The sequence below is a fragment of the Xiphophorus couchianus genome, chromosome 8, assembly GCF_001444195.1.
Source record: "Xiphophorus couchianus chromosome 8, X_couchianus-1.0, whole genome shotgun sequence".
Lineage (NCBI taxonomy): Eukaryota > Metazoa > Chordata > Actinopteri > Cyprinodontiformes > Poeciliidae > Xiphophorus > Xiphophorus couchianus.
Window position 1 is genome coordinate 12,276,151 of NC_040235.1, and position 20,426 is coordinate 12,296,576.

The following is a 20,426-nucleotide window of genomic DNA, read 5'->3' on the forward strand; positions in this document are numbered from 1 at the left end:
CAAATGTGTTATGAAATGTCTATATTTTTTTTGAGAAACTGAATCTTAGCTCTTTATTTGCTACATTTGTCAAACCGTTAACTTTTGAGTTTTCTTTTTTTAATTGGATTTCTGAGAAATAAGCAAATATATGATAAAATTTGTATCTTACTCAACTATATTGAAAAAATATGAATGGCTGCACCAAAGTATCCACCAAATTCTCACTGATCAAAATCAAAACTGCAAAAACACCGTTGTTGGCGTTAAAGCCTGACAGACGCATGTTTGGACCAATAGAATGAACGTCTCTTAATTTGTTATTCGCTAATACCCAAGATTTAGCCAATCGGAATTAGGAGGAGGTGGGACTTAAGGAGGCTACTCTGAGTGGGTTTTTTTGCGTGTAGCGATGCAAGTTTGGTTGAGCTATGAATGAAGGGCCATCATTCCGGTGGCTCCGAGGAGGAAAACACAGTTTTCTACTCTCGCTACGTGTATTTAAAATGAACGGCCAGGTTTTTCTATCAGGTACTTGAATGACCAGTCAACCACATTCCATCTCTTTGCCGGGTAAGTGTATTTCAAAGTATGTTTGAAGTCGTTTTTTTTTGTTTTTTGTTTTTTTTTGCGGTGACTAAACATGCAACAGTCCTGTTTATTTGTCTGTGGCACTAAGTAGCAAGCTTGCTAGCAGATATGTTTTTTTCGTTCTCTGTATAGTGCCAAGCAGAATGGGTTATCGGTCATTTTTAAAGTGAAGAAACCTACGTTTTTCTCTTTATTTGTGCTTAATGGATGTACATCCAGCATTTAATTAGACTCGCTTTTGTCTGACTTTAGCCAAAGTCGCCAACCATGGGGTTGTTTTGAATCGCCGTTAGCGTTAGCTTATTCTTCGGATCGTGTGTATCCTCTCCTCGGAGTAGAAGTAACCCAAACACGCAGTTTCTCACACAAAACCAGACGCTGCTTACAAAACAACGGAGCTAATATTTCCTACAAGACCCTGATAGCTGGAGCTGAGATACGTTGTAGCCATATCATCACCTTTTCTCTCCTCTCTTAGTTAATCAGCTAACGTAGAGACTTTTCCCTCTTACTTTGAGGGCTCCTAGTGCGTTTTGTTCCTGTGGTATTCCCAACAACAAAGGCGTCTGTTGTTTCAGGAAATTATTTCCTCTCATTTGTGTATTAACCTTTAGCTGGAGTAATTACCACAGCGACATCAAAGCCCTCTCCCTCAAGCTCCCAGTAATGCATTCTTGCAACATCTAATGGTGCTGGCACATTTATTAAAGGTGTAGTTAGGTATGCTTGCCACATTTTCAATAGGCTTGCTTGTCAAAACAAGTGGTTTGGGTTTAAAGAAAATCGAAGTCCCGTTTTAGATAATATTAGTATCATGTGCTGGTTTAAAATGGACAAAGTTTCAGCTTATAAAATCTGAATTCTGCGGGAACTTATGTTCCTTCGTTTACATTAATTGAAACATTTAAAAAGTTGGGGCCCAAGCGGAAATGCCAATTTTAAAAATAAATTCCAACATAAAGCTAGAAATGTTTAAAGGAACCGCTTTGGCAATTTGTGACAAATGTGAATGACAAAATCGTTTTTATTGCTATTTTAGTTCTTGCAACATTTCCATTAGAAGATTTATTCCATCATTTTATTTTTCGCATGTAGATATATTAGCAATTAATAAACGCCAATTAATTTCAGAAATTTAGCACAGTAAAAGAAACTGCTTTACTGTTTTGCTTCATTATGTAGAGTTGCATATTTCAATTTTTGTTTTTTTTTTCTTTTTTGCAGAAACTAACTGTGTCCTTCATAACTGTGTATTGTATTATAAAGTGTTGAAAGATACCTGTAGGTATGTGGAAACATAAAGGGTTGCATTTTAAAAAAGTGAGAAAAAAAATCAACTTCAGGTAAATCAAATGCAGATTTGGTCAGACCTAAAACTTGACTTAATGCTACAGCTATGTCACAAACAGGAAGTCAATAAATGGATAATAAATTGAATTCTAAGCTAAAAGCTCCAGAAAAATAACTTGTTTTTGAGGCAGTAGTGTGATTACAGGTCTAGTTACTGGAACATAAACTGAAGGTACTATACCTAGTATGAGGGCTCTTAGCACTGCGTTTTGTGGTATTTCTAACAAACAACAAAGGCTTCTGTTGTTTCACTAAATTATTCCCTCTCGGTTGTGTATTAACCTTTAGATGGAGTAATTATTACAACAGCATGAAAGCCCCTCTTTCTGAAGCACTCAGTATTGTATTCTTCACATCTGATGTTGCTGGTACATTTATTAATGTAAACGCCTGCCAGCAACAAACACCTTTTGTGTGGTTAAAATAAGGATTTCATTTAAAATTGAATGCAATAGTGTGTTAAAAGTGGAAAATCATCAAACATTGTTGACCCTTTGTTAAGCCTGTAAAGTACTGATGACCCAAAATCACAAAATTCTTTCATGCTCATTACTGTAGATATCATTTTTACACTATTAAAAACTACTATAGAAATGCTGCTGCTTGGAAACAAAATAGTATTCTGCTTATTCTTTATAAACATTATAGTAGAATTCTGGAATTAAGACCTTTTTTTCAATTGTTGATGGAAAGAAGACTTTTTTTAAATTTATTTTTTATTGTCTTAACTAACAGACTACTTAGTTGGTTTAATAATGTTTTCACACCTGATAGTTCTGAGTCAGGTGTGAAAAGCAATCAATTTCAGTTTGAATTTGAACCAAAATTGCAACATTTGCTGCATTTTCAACTGATTTGATTCATTTGAGCTCTGCACTGTCAAACAAATCAAACCTTTTGAAAAATCTGTTCCCCTCCCTTGCCAGTGGTGGCGCTGCACCAAGAACTACTGAAGGAAACAACACAAAACCCTCTGAATACGAAACAGAGTGCAAGTTCCTTCTTCACAAAATGTAAACAAAAATGAAGTGACGTTAGATTTTAGCGGTTGCAGGATTTCTCTTCTGTATTTGGTAAAAGACCACAAGACATTTCTCCTGCTGATGCAGGGCTCACACTTATGTTTTGGTTGTTTACCCTGGGTAAATACAGTCCATAAAGTAAGGTAAATGTAGACCACTCTCTGCTTTAGGAACCTTCTCTAGTCAGCTTCACATTCACATATAAATTTTTACCAAACTAGATTTCACTTCAACCGTACCAAGACATAGTTGGACCACAGTTTGCGTTTTAGGTCTGCATCAAAGTTTAACACCTCTCCAAATGATTCTGAACTTTCTTGACAAACGAGGTCGAGTTTGATTAAGTCCGACCAAACAGGGCCGGTGGGAATGCATTCTATAACAATATACTCATTTCAGGTAAATCAAAAATGTTCCTTTTAATGCACCAGGGCTGAAACAAAAGCTGCAGACTCACTGATAGTAACATACCTATTGAATATTTTGACCATGTGAACATTGCTGCCTCACTTGCAGTTAACTATTTTCTGGAATGGTTGAACCTGTGTGTACTGCGCAGTTGGGAAGAAGTCCAGAGGTTAAGCATGTGGATTTCATCCTAGGAGAGAGTAACACACAGATGAGAGTTATCCCGTCTTCCCTCTCACCTAGGTTGAGAAATTCTGCATTGCTCTTTTTCACAGAGGAATCCCTCAAGCCCTATTGATCAGTGTTGTTACTCCAGAAATCTAAAGGCTGGGGGAGATTGTGTATCTCCAACGTTTTCATTAGGTCCTGTCTTAATTTGCTTTGTATGAGCTTATGAGAAAAGTACTGCTGCCATCGGGGGAGTTTCAGCTGCCAGCAGAGCTCTGCCTTTGTGTAATTTATTCTTGGTAATGAATGCAGGTGTATTTGTGAAGATATTTGAAGTTTAGAAACTGTCATTTAACACAGTTTAATCTATTATCTAAAATTGGAAAAAAAACAATATAGCTCAACTAAGCAACCTGACAGGTCACATGAGGAGAGCATTAACCAGAGGAGGCCTGTGGTAACTTTTGAGGAGCTGCAGAGCTCTACTCCTAAAGAATCTGTTGATGGAGATGCTTTTACAATCCACGTGGAAGAGCTAGATGGAGGATTTTGTTCAGAAGAAATAATGTTTGAAGCTTGACACAAACAATGTACAGTAGAGGAAACAGCCGATTGGCAGTAGAATGTCTGACCAAAATGCAGCAAATTTTATTATTGATGCAAGTTTTTATTTAGGGGCATTGGGGTGAAGTGGCCTATAATACAAATGTATGTCTTATTTTTCAGATTTCTGATCATTTAAGAAAAACCCCCCCAAAACATTTAGTTTTGTTTTCCCCTTTATGTACTGCTTTATGTTTTTCCATGATCTAAAATTCCTGAAAGACACATTAAAGTTTGATGTTGTCATGAGACTAAAAAGGAGAGAGTTTAAGGGGGATGAAAATATTTTATGTGGATCAAATTGGCTTTGATTTTTGATTCTCCAACTTAAATTTTTCGCCTTCACACAAGGCAAAGATGAGCATAAGCATGCGTGTTGCTGGTGGATGGACGTCTTCCAACATTAAGAGTGAAATCAATGAGTTCACAAATGGACCAGCATACTTCAGATGTTAACATTGATTTTTACAGAGCTGCATATGAGCGACTGTGATGTCATACTTTATTGATTTTGACATTATGCAATTTTTCTAGGTGAGGAAGCACCACTTAAAGTTATGCAGGCAGTTTTATACATTTTCACGGATTACATAACTAGAGTTGTTTGCATTAAGCCATAAGTGCTTACTAGCTGAACATTCTTAAAGGAGTTTTAAATTGAAATATAAATATATTTGCAGCTTTCCTCTGTCATTGAAGAAAGCTGTTGTGCACACAGTTTGATTTTATTTTCTTATTTCAATTGAGAAACAGAACAGGCATGATTATTAGAGGTTAGAACACACCAGATTATAGTTCTGTGCACAAAGTGCAGCTAATTAATGGTCTAAGACCACCTCTAAGAAGAGGGTGTGTAGTGTTTTGACTACCACCCTGGTTTATTGTCTTATGAAGATTCTTGGATCTTTAGGCTGTGTGGTTTCTTGGAAAATGTCTATTGTTCTATCTAAAAGAAATGTGCACAATCTCATCAAAATCTATCTTCCACTGACTGGTGTTTTCTCTCTTTTCATAGGTTTTCTTGGATGCTCTATTCTACTCCATACATTTTAATCCTCAGAGATTCCCCAGGACCTCTTTAGACCAATGCCTTAGTTTTTAAATTTCTTTCCAGAACCTGCACACAATCCATTTATATTGTTGCAATTTTTTGTTTCAGTAGAAGTTAGACCTCATCTTCATCTTAATAATCCTCACAAATCTTCACCTGATATCACGTTAAAAGGAACGTCTGAACCCTCACGCGTACGTGACAGAAAACAAGAGCCACCATGTCCTCCATTCTTCCCTTCACACCCCCGGTGGTGAAGCGCCTCTTGGGATGGAAGAAGACTCCGGCCGGGAGTGGAGGAGCGGGCGGAGGAATAGGTGGAGTCGGGGAGCAGAATGGAGGAGGGCAGGAGGAAAAATGGTGCGAGAAAGCAGTGAAAAGCCTGGTGAAGAAGCTGAAGAAGACCGGCCAGCTGGATGAGCTGGAGAAAGCCATCAGCGCACAAAACAGCAACACAAAATGTGTAACAATACCCAGGTAAGGGCAGGTGACAACATTTTTAGATGCAAACACACCATATCTAACCTATGTGTTATTGTGAGAATCCTTGAACAAACACATACCAAAAACATTTTTCGTCACCGAGAGCATTTTCTTTTTAGAACCTGCCATTTGCTAATTCAACACACGCCCACACACACACACACACACATGCCAGCACCACAGATTTTTGATAAGCATAGCAGCGGTGTATGAAGAAACAAAAATGTAAAGAAGAGGGTGATTGGCACCCACTCGGTCATCGGAAGTGGAGTTTTTGTTGAGCAACAGTGGGTTCACTTCCCTGTTGTGTGGTGCCATAGGTTAAGAAGGCTGCAGAAGTGAAACCCAACTTGAGGAAACAGATGTCCTGCACCTATCACCAGCAGAACCGGTTCTAGATTTGACTTGATGGACATCAATTAAGCTATTTAAAAATGGTGTTTCTTCTTCCACTTGATACTTTCACATCATTTGATTTTAAAAATATTCCTTCACACAGGCCCAGCACATTAAGTTGGGCTGCCTTTAAGTGTACTTCCCCTCAGAAAAGCAGAATAATAAAACGAGTTTGGTTAAAGCAGTTGGCCGCACACATCTCCACTCATCCCCTTCTCTTCACACTCGCTATTGTGTGTGTGTGTGATTGCGTCCCTGTACAATAGTGGAAACATATTTGTAGCCCATGCTCTTCATGATGACATCATGGTGGCATTAGATTGTATTGAATATTTTTTATTATGGCTGCAACTAATGATGATTCTGATGACTAATATGTCTGCATTTTTTTCTAATTTGTTAAAAGGTATTTTAATCCATCTCTGCTTTCTGTTGGCACACCTTCTGTTCTCACTCTGTTGTATAAGTTATCACAATAAATCAAAATGAATCATGAAGGATGAATTGTACCATCCAGTCAAAAACTGGATGGTGTACGTCCATGTAGTGTACAGCAAAAACTGTATTATGCCACACTGAGCAGAAACATTTTATATTTTCAAGCACTAATCAAACTCTTTAAAATATCTGTTTAGTATAGAATGATTCAGTCCAGGTGTTTCTGTACTTTATTTTTTTTATTTTGAGTTTGAACTAGGCTTGAAAGGTAATTCAGATTTCTTCAAACTATTAGAAAAGCTCTTTACTGAACTGCCCAGTTGGATCCAAAATCCAGCTTTGTCTTATTTAACTATTCAATCAGCCTGTAAGAGATTCTCAGTATGAAGAGTTTGAGTGAAAACACCTCAGTATTGAAGCATTTACACAGAAATTAAAAACCAAAATATGGTCTTCTTTATTTTATACTTAAGAGAGAAGCTACAAGTATTCTTACTGATGTCAAAAAAATAGACAGACTCATAGTTGACTTTAAGTGTTAAATTGCATTACTTTGACTAATAAGTGGGACTCCCAATAGTTCTTAAACTATAATTGTGTGTGTTGCCACCAGAAATACTTCCAAACATCTAAAATAGCTTTTTTTATAAGTAAGGGAAAAGCTTACTTTTCCAGCTGACCAGAGGCCAGCTGACCTCCAGTGTAAATTAACAGATGGGTAAGAGGAAGTGCTGCATTTCTCTATGCTTTGTAACTTAATTTATAAATAAAGATTATAAAGAGTTTTTGTTAGGACTCCCATTAATGTCTACCTGCAGGATGTTTGTTCATAAGGTGTAGGACTTCGTAGAAAGCCACAGTCTCAAATTGGAATAATGTATAATTAAGCATATTGTATTTATATATAATATTAATTTAGCAGAAAGTATATATAATATTGTTTCAGCAACTTCCTGTTTTGCATTGAAAACATGTATGTGGTTTTATGAAAAGCATCTTCAGTCGAATTTTGGCTCAATGTTGTTAATTACCATCACTAAATATCGCAGCCCTAATTACCGGTAATTGTTGATGCCTTACAAAGAAAGTTTCAGCACAATGTTCTTTGTAAGTAAAGCATACTTGGCCACAAAAGCTGATAGGTTTGAGAACGCATTTAAGTGAAGATACATTGAAATGAAACAATCCAGCAAGAGATAAAAGCACAAGAGAGGAAGTTGCTATGCATATCAGAACTTAGAAGTTTTCAAAGTTGATGTGACATATTGCCTTTGAATCTGAAACCTCTAAAGAAAAGGGGTGATTTACGTGGTGTGGCACTTGTATTGTTAAGAAAAACATTCTTATCAGTCGAGAGTTATTGCTTTGGAGCCAGGTTGCAATAGAAAAGATAAAGAAACAATGTGTTTTTATCTACATCATGGCTTTCTCTGTGAACAGAACAATGTGACCCTAAGCTGGAGCTGATCATAATCTTACTCACAGGAAATAGCAGTTTTAGTAGCCTGAAAATGTATAGAGATTCTATGAAAATGTTATCTTCTGAAATGAGCTTTACAGTATGTTCCTACTTTTGCGCTTTTACTACAGCAAAATATGATAACACTTTATATGACGGGGTGTGCATAAGACTGACATGACGGTGTCATGAACATGACATAACACCTGTCATGAACATGAACGAGCCTTTATGAATGTCTGTGACTGTTGTCATGAAGTGTCATTTGGTAAATAATGACACTTTTAAGGCAAAGTTGCTCTAAAAGGTGCCATGAAAATCCATTAAAAGTGCCAACTTTGCATTAAAGTGTCATTGTTTACAAAATATTATTAACTCCTTTATGTTCATGACAAAAAGAAGGCTCCTACATTTGTCCATTGCTTGCTCAAATGACAGAATTAATTTTAGCATTTCACCTTTTCTGAAATGTCAGGATGTAATACCCACAAGAACACAAATGTTTACTGCAGATAGGATTCCAGGCTTTTGATGCATATCATTCTTTCCTTTTAATGTGAGAAAGTAAGTCTGATAGAAGCTGAGGTGATTTGCTCTGGTTATTGTCTTGTAGTTTTCTTCTGTAGTAGCTGGGGCTTGACTGTCAGTAGGGCATCTGAATAACATTTCTCATATGTACTTCTATCATAATTCATGTGCAAGCCTGTAAATAGTGTTTGTTTTTAGTTTTCAAGTGAGCAAGACACTTGGAAAAACATTTTTTACATTAGATGAAATTCTTTTTCTGCTTGTACCTGCAAAATTTTGAGTGTGTCGATGTGTTTTGAGATAGAAAGTCCTTTACAGACAGGCAAGACAATTATTTTGATCAGATTGAAAAATTTCCCTTTCTCTGCTGAACACAGTGCAACAAACACATTGCAACAAACCAACTAACATTTTGGTCATTCACATAAATATGTTTAGATTCAGATTTTCTTTTTCCAATTTAAATAATCTAGGCTTGTTTTTGAATGTCTTTGTCCTCATTAAAATTTATTTGTAATTTATCTTTCTTTCCATTTCACTTCTTTTATCTTGGGAATATGCATGAATAGGCCTGTTGCGATAAACGATAAATCGATTAATCCTACGATAAATTAAAACTATCGACGTCATTTCAATTATCGGCATTATCGTCTCTTCCGACCTTTTTCTCTTTCTGTTGATGACACCGAATGAAAAAAGGCTCAACTCCGGTGCTCTCCACTGACTCCTCCCTTCCTCATTTCCTTAGTGTAAAGCCCAGCGCACACGACACGATCTTAGAGCTGTCAGCCGATTGTCGGCCCATTTTCAAAACCTGACAGACCACACATTAGCCGACAGAAATCCTTGGTATAACGGTTTGATCGGGTTTGTTCCTGCCGTGTGGTGTCCAACAATGGGTACAAAATAATGGCTACAAGTCCAGTGAACTAATTTTAAAACCAGGTATTAATCAATGCTTTACTACAATCTACCTGCAATGCATGTGGCTAGTGTCAGCGTAAAGTCCTGACTGAATGAAAATCATTATAACCTGTTTACGTCACGTTAACGAAGAACAGCTGAAAAGTTACCGGGTTTATCAACTGCGGTAGCAATTTCGCTCCAACTCCTCCTCTTGTCATTTCTATATTCTTTGCATGTTGAATAAACATTAATGTTGTTTCCACGTCCGCTGGACTTCGGGTTGCACCGTGTCAGCTGTTTGGGATTCCCCGACGTAATTTCCCCTCAGATAACACGGAGGAGAATCCGCGCTTTCTGATTGGCTGCCTGTCACATTCAACAGGCTGAGTTAAGCTCCCAGTCGGGGAAAAACCCCTGATTTAGATCGGAGCGGCAACGAGGATCTACCGTAACACACCATACAATCTTAGAAAGACCAAAGGTCTAAGATTGTTGTAAAGGGAAAAATAGGAGCAAAAAATCATGTAGTGTGAATTATTGCATCAGGTAGTCGATGTGCCCATCTTCTCTATTTAATTCTAATGATTACTTAAGGGCAACATAATATACAGACTTCATAATCTGCAGTCTTTTGGTTCAATGCAGTATTTATTTACACTTTGGCTTTATGTTGTTTAGTTTTTATCAAGTACATTTTTTGTTAATGGAGACTGAGAATCCATTTTGTTTTTGGTTGTTTTGTTTATTTAGTTTATCAGCTCCAGTGTTAAATATTCTTTTGAAAATAAAGTGTATCTATCTTTGGCAGGAAATCACATGCATTATTACGTCATTTCCATTAAATCAGTGTAAAAAGGTCTTCAGACAATATTATCGTTTATCGCAATAATTTTTTGAGACAATCGCTCAGCAAAATTTGCTATCGTGACAGGCCTATGCATGAATGTAACTTTTTTTATACATGAACAACTCAAATAAGGGTTGAGACTTTTTCTAATTGTTGAGACTAGAAACTAGAAATTGACAAATTTCTGCACTTTAAAGATTATCACCAATATCTTGTGTTGGTTGAATTTTTTAATATCACCAAAAGGTTTTACTCAGTTTATAAAGATATATTTATTGAGTTTTTTTTTTCCAGTTAACTAAATGTGTTCCTAGATAAATGTTAGGTCTTTTCCAGCTCCTTGCACCATTTGATTGCATCACATCACTTTTCGTCTCATTTGAAATGGTCACATAATCATTGTTCATCTGCTTGGTCTTAGTGGAAAATAAGAAAATGTTGCCAAAAGTATTCGCTCTGCTGCCTTCAAATACATATGAAGTTAAGAGACATCCATTTTTAGTCCATCGGCTTTATTACAGCCAATGGATTAAAAATGTCCTCATCAACATTAATGTTGGACGAGGAGGCCTGTCTTCCAATCTTCTCGTTCTGAATTATTTCAAAGTTGTTCAACCTATCTTCTTACAGTGCAGCAAACATTTTCTGATTGGGGGCTTTCACAAAAATACAAAGATAACCTTGTATTTGTAACAGTTCTGTCAGACAGTGCCTTTCTCTTGGAAGCTATCAAACCAAAACTCCTTCAAGGTTGTTGGATTTCAACCTTCAGGTTAGGATTAATTTGTATTTTTTCACAAATGTTTACAAAAGAAGCCTGGGTTCCTGGGTGCTTGAGTTGTCTTTTGTTGTTTTTAATAACAAAAGACATGTGTGAGAATAAAAGTGATTGAAACAGCTGAATTCCATTACTTTGGAATTGGGTGAGCGAATACTTTTATATGTGTGTGTGTGTATGTCAAGAGTTCAACTATACACATTTGTGATTCCATTCTTTTAAGTTGAAACACCTCATGTTTACCATCTGTATGCTTTTATTTTGATCATGTTTTCCACTTGTCCTGTGTATGTGTGTCTGTAGCAATTGCTCAGAACTGTGGGGTCTGGGCTCAGGCCACACGATAGAGCAGTGGGACTCTACAGGCATGTACGGATACCCTGACCATAGCAGGTGAATACACTCGCATGCACTGTCAATATGCATCTTCTGATCCACACACACATCATGGAGCATAATAATGCTCACTTGTTTCTTTAAAACATACACTACCATTGTAAATTGCATTTTGTGCTCATTTCCATGGTTTCCTTATTGTTTGTTGGTTTTACTGCTGCAATTATAGAAAGGCTTTAACCATTTAACAATTTGCAGAGTAAGTGATGAGAAGAACCTGTAGGTGTTTATTTTTATTCTTAAATACTTTTTTTGTACCAATCAGCCATACCATTATGGCAGTATAAAAAATATTATGGTCCATCTTCTGTTACCAAACCCCTCTGATGAGTTAGGTATTGACAAAGAATGTCTGGAATCTCCTGAAGAGTTCAGTGACAAGACTTTAGAAAAGGAAAATAGTTTGAGCCTATGGGCATTTTGCTAAGGTCTTCAAATCCAGAGACTGATTGTTTTCCCTATTTTGTGCCAAATAGCTCACATTCAGTCAGATATTCTCAGTTGGTTCTCAGCAAAGACTTTAATTAGGCCATTCTAACACCTTAATGTACTTTGGATTGTCAGTGATGCTGTTTTTGTGCTGTTTGTGTAGTGTTTTCCTGGAAGTGTCTTGTATTTCTCGGATTGTGGTTTGCTTTTAGAACTGCTCTCCTGTGTTTCCTTACATCTACCAACTTTTACCAACTTTCCCTTTACTGACTGAACAAATATGCCCCCACAGCACCCTGTTGTTCATCATTGAACCGAACCTCCTCCATTGAACCACATCTTTTTCCTATCAACTTATTTGAGTTCTGAGGACAATTGGTTGTTCTATACTTTATTTATGGTGCTTAGTACACTTGTAGTTTTTATTTTCCTTCCACTTCACAATCTGGTTCTACTATTTGTAGGTATAAAAAATTACATATAATACATTAACATTGTACTACATTTTTCCTAGATGAGCAGTGTGGCTTAGTTATAACAGCTTAATCTTTTTAAAATCATTTTTTATTACAGTCAGAACAGTGATTTGATATTGAACTCATAGTTGCAGTTAAAAGCCGCGTTTTAAGGTATAAATAGTGTCTTCTCAAAATGATTTTTTTTTTGTATTTAACCTCAATAGTTTATTGCTTATTTGTGTATTACCTCAATAAATACCACCAAACTTGAAAGTCAGTGCAGCACAAACACATTGAGTGTCTGTCTACTGTTCTTCCAGTTTTCTGAGTTGAGCTATCTGCCTGTTTCCTTCCCGGTTGCATCAGGTCACTCGATGGCCGCCTTCAGGTTTCTCATCGTAAAGGCCTGCCTCATGTCATCTACTGCCGCCTGTGGAGATGGCCTGACCTTCACAGTCACCACGAGCTTAGGGCCATTGACACTTGCCAATATGCATTCAACCTCAAGAAGGATGAAGTTTGTGTCAATCCTTACCACTACCAGAGAGTGGAGACGCCTGGTAATGATAATTGGAAAAATATTTATTTTCTTTCCAATACATGTGCACTAGCAGGGGTGAATTGAGTTCATGCAGTTTAAGTGTATCTTCCTTGTCATTGTACAGCATCTTCATGACGTTTTTCAAATATGTTTATCTCCTCAAATTTAACTTGCATAGGAGAAAAAATAAATTGTCTGACTTTTCTTCTTAGTGCTGCCTCCTGTGTTGGTGCCACGCCATGCAGAGATTCTGACCGAGCTTCCACCTCTAGACGACTTCACAAACTCTATCCCTGAAAATACCAACTTTCCTGCAGGCATAGAACCTCCTAACAACTATATACCAGGTTTGTATTGGGCACTAGGGTACTTTTACCACCTTCACACATAATCTGTCAAACAAGCCCAACATATACAATTCAGTGTCTGACTGTAGAGTTGAATGACATCATTGTTTTAAATTGTTTTTTCCTCTTATAAAGTCCTTGGAAAACATTTGGATAATAATCACTTAATTAAAATACAATTATTTTATTTTTAAGTGATTTCACTTCAGCAATAATTACATTTCTGCCATAAAGCTGCCTTAATTGTTAGGCATGAAAACGTTAATAAAACATATTAGAAGTATGAATACACAAAATAGGTTTGTGTATTCAGTCTGTTTTTTACTATATACAAGTGAAAGCGCTTGGAAAATAGATAGATTTCATCTCTTCACTAATTGCATTAAATAATTTCCTGTTTACAGACACTCCTCCTCCGGGATATATGAGTGAAGATGGAGAAACCAGCGACCAGCAAATGAATCAAAGTATGGAATCAGGTAGATTTGATTGTTGTAATTCGGGACTGCTGTTAAACTCACTTCTCTGAAACATACAAAAATTACCAGGACGACCATTTCAGACCATGTAATGTGCATAAAATGTTTGTCTCTCAGTATCCCACTGTGTTTAATTTATGGTAGAAAACAAAGTTCTAAATATATTTTTCAAGCCTTCCTGACATGAACAATTATTAATTATTTGAATTAGTAGCAGAGGTAACATCATCATCACACTAAATAAAACTGGCCCCAAAATGACAGAACAAAATATAGATTTTCACAGTAATATTGTTGTTCACTTAAGATTGTAATAGAATAAAATAAGTAGAAATGATTGTTTTCCCACCAGGCTCACCAGCAGAAATGTCACCAAGCGCTCTGTCACCGGTCAGTCATGGCCTAGGTAAGTTAACTTCTATAAAAAAAATTTCTAGCCGTGGAAATGAATGGATCACTGACGCAGTTTAGGGTTTTAAAATACAAATTCAACAAATCCTTCTTTGTTGTTCTCCTCTCAGACCTTCAGCCGGTCACCTACAGTGAACCAGCTTTCTGGTGCTCTATAGCTTACTACGAGTTGAACCAGCGGGTCGGTGAGACCTTCCACGCCTCGCAGCCATCTCTGACCGTCGACGGCTTCACGGATCCCTCCAACTCAGAACGCTTTTGTTTAGGCCTTCTCAGCAATGTCAACAGAAATGCCACTGTGGAGATGACAAGGAGGCATATAGGTATAGATACACACATATTGGACAGCCAACAGGTTGTAATTATAACTTATTACAATTACAAAAAGGGTGCTGATTTATTATTTGTCTACACTGAATTATAATAATGCTAATTTGAAAAGCTGTGTACTTTTAAGATTGTTCCCCTATAAGTTACCACCTAGGGATTTTTTTCCCTCTCTTTTGTCCTCACGTTTTGTCTGAACCTCTGCAGGTCGTGGTGTCAGGTTGTATTACATCGGAGGGGAGGTATTTGCCGAGTGCCTCAGTGACAGTGCCATCTTTGTTCAGAGTCCCAACTGCAACCAGCGATATGGGTGGCACCCAGCTACTGTCTGCAAGATACCACCAGGTTTATACACATTAAAATTTTTATTTTTTATTTTATTTTATTTTACTTCCTTTGTGTCTTAGTTTGTACAAAAATTCACCAAGTAAACTTATACAAATGAACGAAAGCTTGACGAAAGCCACAAGAGCCTCCAAAATGTGACAGGATTTGTCACACACTCACCCACACACTGACTCATCTGTACCCATGTAACTTTGAACATTTAATTCATGGCCAAATGGACTGGGTGAGCAATATTACTACTGAGGCACAGGAGGCTTTACAGAGAATCGTGCAAAATGAACATGGGGATGTTGCAGATGTTAAGGGCCTTTTGTAGACAACTCACACACATGACATTGCTTGTTTCTCTAATTGTAGCTACATAAAATGAATTCAACAGTTCTGATTGTCATAATTCCACAATATTTGTTCCTGTTTTTAGAAGAGTCTTATGATGTCAAAATTTGAAGAAGAATTATTGGGTGCATTGGTATAATAGTCATCACTTAGTCTGAAAAAACTGGTGTGTGTGTTAACCTGTCTTTGTTTCTTCTCTGCTTAGGCTGTAATCTGAAGATTTTTAACAACCAGGAGTTTGCAGCCCTGCTAGCCCAGTCGGTCAACCAGGGCTTTGAGGCAGTGTACCAACTAACCAGAATGTGCACAATCAGAATGAGCTTCGTCAAGGGTTGGGGAGCAGAGTACAGGTAGGTTATGCTCTTAAACTTATTACTCAATCTTTCTGTCTTCCAGAACACCTATAGCCTTTTACGTTTCCTATCAGATCAGTTATAAAAATTTCTTAGTGTTTCAGAGTGTAACAAGATCTCATTCCTGGTGCTTTCAGCCTTTTTATGGATAGTTTTACATGGCTTGTATCAATTTGTAAACAGGACTAATGGATTTTTTTTTCTTGCTTAAATGCTAGCTCTTTTTTTTTTTGGAGTATGTTATCCTGTCCACAGATTCTACCACATGACCTATAGATCAAAGTAGTTCCTTTAAGGGTAACATAGGGCTCTTGACTGCTTTGATTAATACTGTCCTCATTTGGCCTGTTGATTAGGCGGATGGTCATTTGTTTGCTGATGTTCACCAACAAAACTCTGTGATCAGCTGCATTTATACTGAGATCAAATTTCACACCGGTGAGCTCTATTAACTGGTTTAGGTGACTTATGAAGGCAAGTGGTTGCACCATATTGTAGTTCAGAATGCAAGGGGCTAAAACTTTTTTTTCTTTCGAAGCCCATGTGTGTAATAAAATAAAATATATCTTTTTATGTTAACGTGACAAATTCTTAAACGGTTCAAAGGTAGGGAATATTTATAATTGGTACATGAGCAACTATAGGCTGTTAATATTCCTATCAGATTAGTGTTTCATTGAATAAAAAAAAGGACAATTAAATTAAATTAATTTCCCAATTACACAACCAAATGTGTAATTGGGAAAATAATTGGCTAAATTTTGTGTATGAATATATTTTCCCTTATCTTTTGGAATGTCCTCTTCACACAGACGCCAGACTGTAACCAGCACTCCTTGTTGGATCGAACTGCATCTCAATGGCCCCCTCCAGTGGTTGGATAAAGTGCTGACCCAGATGGGTACCCCAACAGCGCGCTGCTCTAGTATGTCCTAAAACGAGATCCATGCAAAGTCAGACTGACATTTCACAACGTCAAAACAGTTTGTCTTAAAGGAGACTACCATGCAGTCTTAAATAATGTACTAATAGCGTTTAAAAAAAAATAAAAATAAAGCGAAGAGCAAAATGTCATACAGTGGACAAGAAGATAGAAGAACAGCATCTGTAAAGGATTACCCTGGAAGTTTGTTTGTGGAGCTGAATATTTGTCAACCTTATAGTTGAAATTGGCCTGCAAATCCGTATGAGAACTCGGTGTAGAAAGAGTGATTTTCATTATGGACAACGACGACGTCAACATCTGGGCTCTGATCAAGAAACCTGAAGCAGGACTGAGCCTTACTGTCCTCAGGGACGACACAGCAGTTTTGGGGATCAAGCACGACACCTAGTAATTTTTTGAAACCGTCTGTCCTACCCACTAGCTCAGCTCAACTCTTTGATTTAGTGTGAATAGTTCAGTTTACACAATGTTAACCAACTGCCACTCCAGCTTCTATTTAACCAAAGTCAGACTCACTACTTAGCATGACTTTTCCCCTGTCATCCATCCTGTTTTATTCAAGTTGTTGTGATCATTGACCTGGTTATCTTGGAGTGTGCTCTTCAGCTCTTGAAGGAAACAATTTGTTGGTGTTTGTGTCATCACACGTACCCAAACACTCTGTTTTTAACACAAATTGTCCTCTGCAAACTTGATGTAAGTTTAAAGATGTTTGTTCATTGGATAGTGGCAAATTAAAACTCCTATATATAAATATATTTAGAGCAGTATCAGTGATTACTCAGCACAAATAAATAATGGATAAATTAAGAAATTCTTAGAGCAAGAAGAAGAGCATACAACATCCCACCTCTGCATCTGAAGGAAACCAATCAAGTGTTTTTTAAAAAAAATCTTTGATATCACAGTATTTAACCCACTTTGCATGCTCTTATTCTTTCTGTTACACGATATACCAGTAGCTTTGTTTAGAGCTTCATCTTTGCTTCTTTCTGTCTGACATGCAATAAGAGGATTATCTCTGAGATTTCCAAATATAAAAACAAATGCACAAGTCTAATATTTTGAACTGATGCAGTTTTCAAATTCTAACAAATTATCAAGAGAGAAAGTCCTCAAAGGCAGGACTTTAATCTATAAATCTATAAAATAGCTTCTATACTGTACTTGCACTGCCCCAAATTATGCACCCCTAAGAAAGTTGCCTTCGATGTCAAATACAATATGCTCTGAATTGTCCATTAAAAGTAAACATACATTTTTCTCCTCTCCCTCCATTGCCATTGTAAAGAATTTTGTTCTTCAGTCGTCTAATGCATTCGTTGATCTGAAAACCAGCAATCTCTTTTGGTATTTTACAGTAAGGTGTTCAAGCTTTAAGTGTTCAACAAGCTAGTTATAATACACATTTATCGTTTTCTTTACAAATGGTTTTAGCTACATTTATTTTGTACTTTTTTTATATATATATAAATATATTTAAAATGTTCTCTTTTTCTTAGATGGTATTTTTGTTCTTTAGGAAATACCCTTTGTTTTGAATAGTTACAGCTTGATGATGACCTGTGATTTTGGTGTATTATAAGGATTTACAATTTCCAGTAACTTACCATTAAAAACATGTTGAAATGTGCACCTTCAAACTCCGAATTTGACTACCGGAATCAAAGTGACAAGATCTTTGATTATTATAATTAGCTACTCTCAATGTTTTTTGTTGTTGTTGTTTTTTTTTTTTTTTATAAATTATTTCATTGTTATTACCAACCTTTCAGCAGCACAAAAGCTGGGGTGTAACCAAAGACTAAGCGTGCGCATAGAATTTCAGGACTCTGCTTGATCAGTCATATCACCTTTTTTGAGAGAATTAAATAATGAAATAGCAGAATTTTGGTGTAATTTGACCTATTTTACAACTGAGGAAACTGTTTGTTGAAATGTCTTATAACCCAGAACATTCCTGTATGCAATAGACATGGGTCGCTATAGAATTTTCACAGTTTGACAGTTAAAGATTAACGTAAAGACTTAAGTCAAAAATGAATATCCTGACCATATTGCAGCACATTTGGATGAACACTGTGGGTATTACAGTTATATAATCTGACATTTCTATTCATATCATGTGTCTAAGTTCATATAAGTGTGCATATTGCATTTTTATCATCCTGCTTTTTATTAGATCATGTAGGATGTACCACAGGGTGATTTTTAAACTTTGGTCAAGGTAAGTGGCCCATGCCTGTTATGCATATGAAAGCTTTCACCAGCATTAGTGAAACAACAGTTTCAAAACTCTGTGCTTACACACTGTAGATTTTTGTTTACATGCTCATATTCACTCCAAGCTGTATTCTGTTTAAGTGGATATTAAACAGAATGTCTTAAAAAAAGAAAGAAAGAAATTTGAAAATTCGGTCAAACATCTAAATGTCATTTTGACTCATGATTTCAATCTGTGTATTTTCTCCAAACAAAACTGAAGTATTTGGTTTGCATGCTAAGACCGAAGGGAAACTGCACATTACAAATATGTTTGGTAAGACAAATCACAGAAGGTTTAGTTGTTTTTTTTTGTTTGTTTGTTTTTCCTTTAATGTCTTTGCAGAGACTAGATTTAAAGCATTTGTCTGCACAAATTTGAAGCAAAAGTGCATAAAAAAAACAAATGCTAGTTCTGCAGAGTAGCTTTGTCTGGATGTTTATTTAACCCACAATGACACCGTGTCATGGAGAACTGTTAATAGTTTTTTTTTTTTCTTTCTTTAAATTGGATTGAAGTTACTCATGACCTGAAGCCAATTTTATTATATCTCTGTTCTGCAACTTTCCCACCTGTCTCATAATTTTGCTGGCTCAGCAATGTCTTACAAGCTGAGACTAAGATATGTTTACTTCTGTTTCACAGATGATACAAGTGTTAGTTCTATGCATTGACCTAAAAGTGTTCGAACTGTATGCCCAGGAAATCTTCTTAATGGCTATACCTTTTACTTGCATATTGGCATGATCCATCAAGAGCCTTTGCAATAGATTGTACTGTCAGACCAACCAGCTGTTCTCCCTTTTAGAGGCAAGCTGGAATCAAATGCGGTTGTAAAGGACACTTTAACACATTTTGATGTCTGCATTCCTACATACAGATCATATTGTATTTTCTTCTTATTGTGATGACAATTGTGTATTCCAAAACGAGCATCTTTCCAACAAATGTCCTATGAAAGAAGCTTTTTGGATAAAGTGAAGTTCCTACATGTCACTTGTGATGTTGTATAATGTTATATAGTTGTTACTTTTTATTTTTCCATACATGTTGTTCCCTCTGCTTGCTATAAACGGAGCATATCCACTAAAACGCAGCCTGTTAGAATTGATGTTCTTCAAGCGATGATCTCCATAGGCTTTCCAACTATCCAACATTTACGACTTCTTACAGTGTACACTAATAAAGCTGTTTTACTTCAATGAATAATTTTCAGAATTTTTCATTATGTCACATCTACAGACCTAGAAACAAACTTCAAACACGTCTCTGGCTGATCAGTGTTTTTGTTTGTTGTTGGTTTTGTTTCTCCTTATTTTGGTGGGTTTTTTTGTTTTTTTTACCAATACATTTGAGCCATATATTTACACACTTCGTAGAGTTCAAAAACAATTTTAAAGTTTGTTTTAACAAATGCAGTTCAGTCCATCTGTTTCTATCATTCCAGTGACTATAGGGGAAAGTAGGAAGAGATTTCTGCAAGCACCGAACGACCAAAATTGTAGCTCAGTAAGGGGGAAGCTCAAGTTAGTCAAAATGCTTCAGAATCAAAATTTAAATCTGTCACTTCTTAATAAAATAGAAACAAACTTTATGGTGCTCTCCAATAAAGGTAAATGTAAGTACAGTGTTAAGAAAATACGGTATTGATTTAAAATGTCACACAGACTGAAAGGTATGTGGTACTAAGTAGTATAATTTTAAAAAATTTACAGAATGTTAATGTATATTCGCACCAAGAAACAACAGATTCTTTACAAGAAGTGGGAAAAACTTTGCAAATAA

The 20,426-nt window shown here is 36.4% G+C and overlaps 1 protein-coding gene across 3 annotated transcripts; it reads left to right on the forward strand.

The window, feature by feature from the left end:
* The first annotated feature begins 395 nt into the window (after nucleotides 1-395).
* On the forward strand, nucleotides 396-19,847 carry smad2 (SMAD family member 2). Of its 3 annotated transcripts, none has more exons than XM_028025529.1 (11): nucleotides 396-552; nucleotides 5,137-5,649; nucleotides 11,311-11,400; nucleotides 12,657-12,850; nucleotides 13,044-13,178; nucleotides 13,583-13,645; nucleotides 14,010-14,063; nucleotides 14,179-14,391; nucleotides 14,603-14,740; nucleotides 15,285-15,429; nucleotides 16,245-19,847. In XM_028025529.1, exons 2-11 carry the CDS (start codon nucleotides 5,393-5,395, stop codon nucleotides 16,366-16,368), a joined length of 1,413 nt encoding a protein of 470 aa, XP_027881330.1. In that variant the 5' UTR covers nucleotides 396-552; nucleotides 5,137-5,392; the 3' UTR covers nucleotides 16,369-19,847. The 3 variants fall into 3 exon arrangements, with proteins under 3 accessions (XP_027881330.1, XP_027881329.1, XP_027881331.1); XM_028025528.1 differs by having other exon boundaries at nucleotides 397-552; nucleotides 13,583-13,657; XM_028025530.1 differs by lacking the exon at nucleotides 11,311-11,400 and having other exon boundaries at nucleotides 397-552; nucleotides 13,583-13,657.
* Nucleotides 19,848-20,426: the final 579 nt, after the last annotated feature.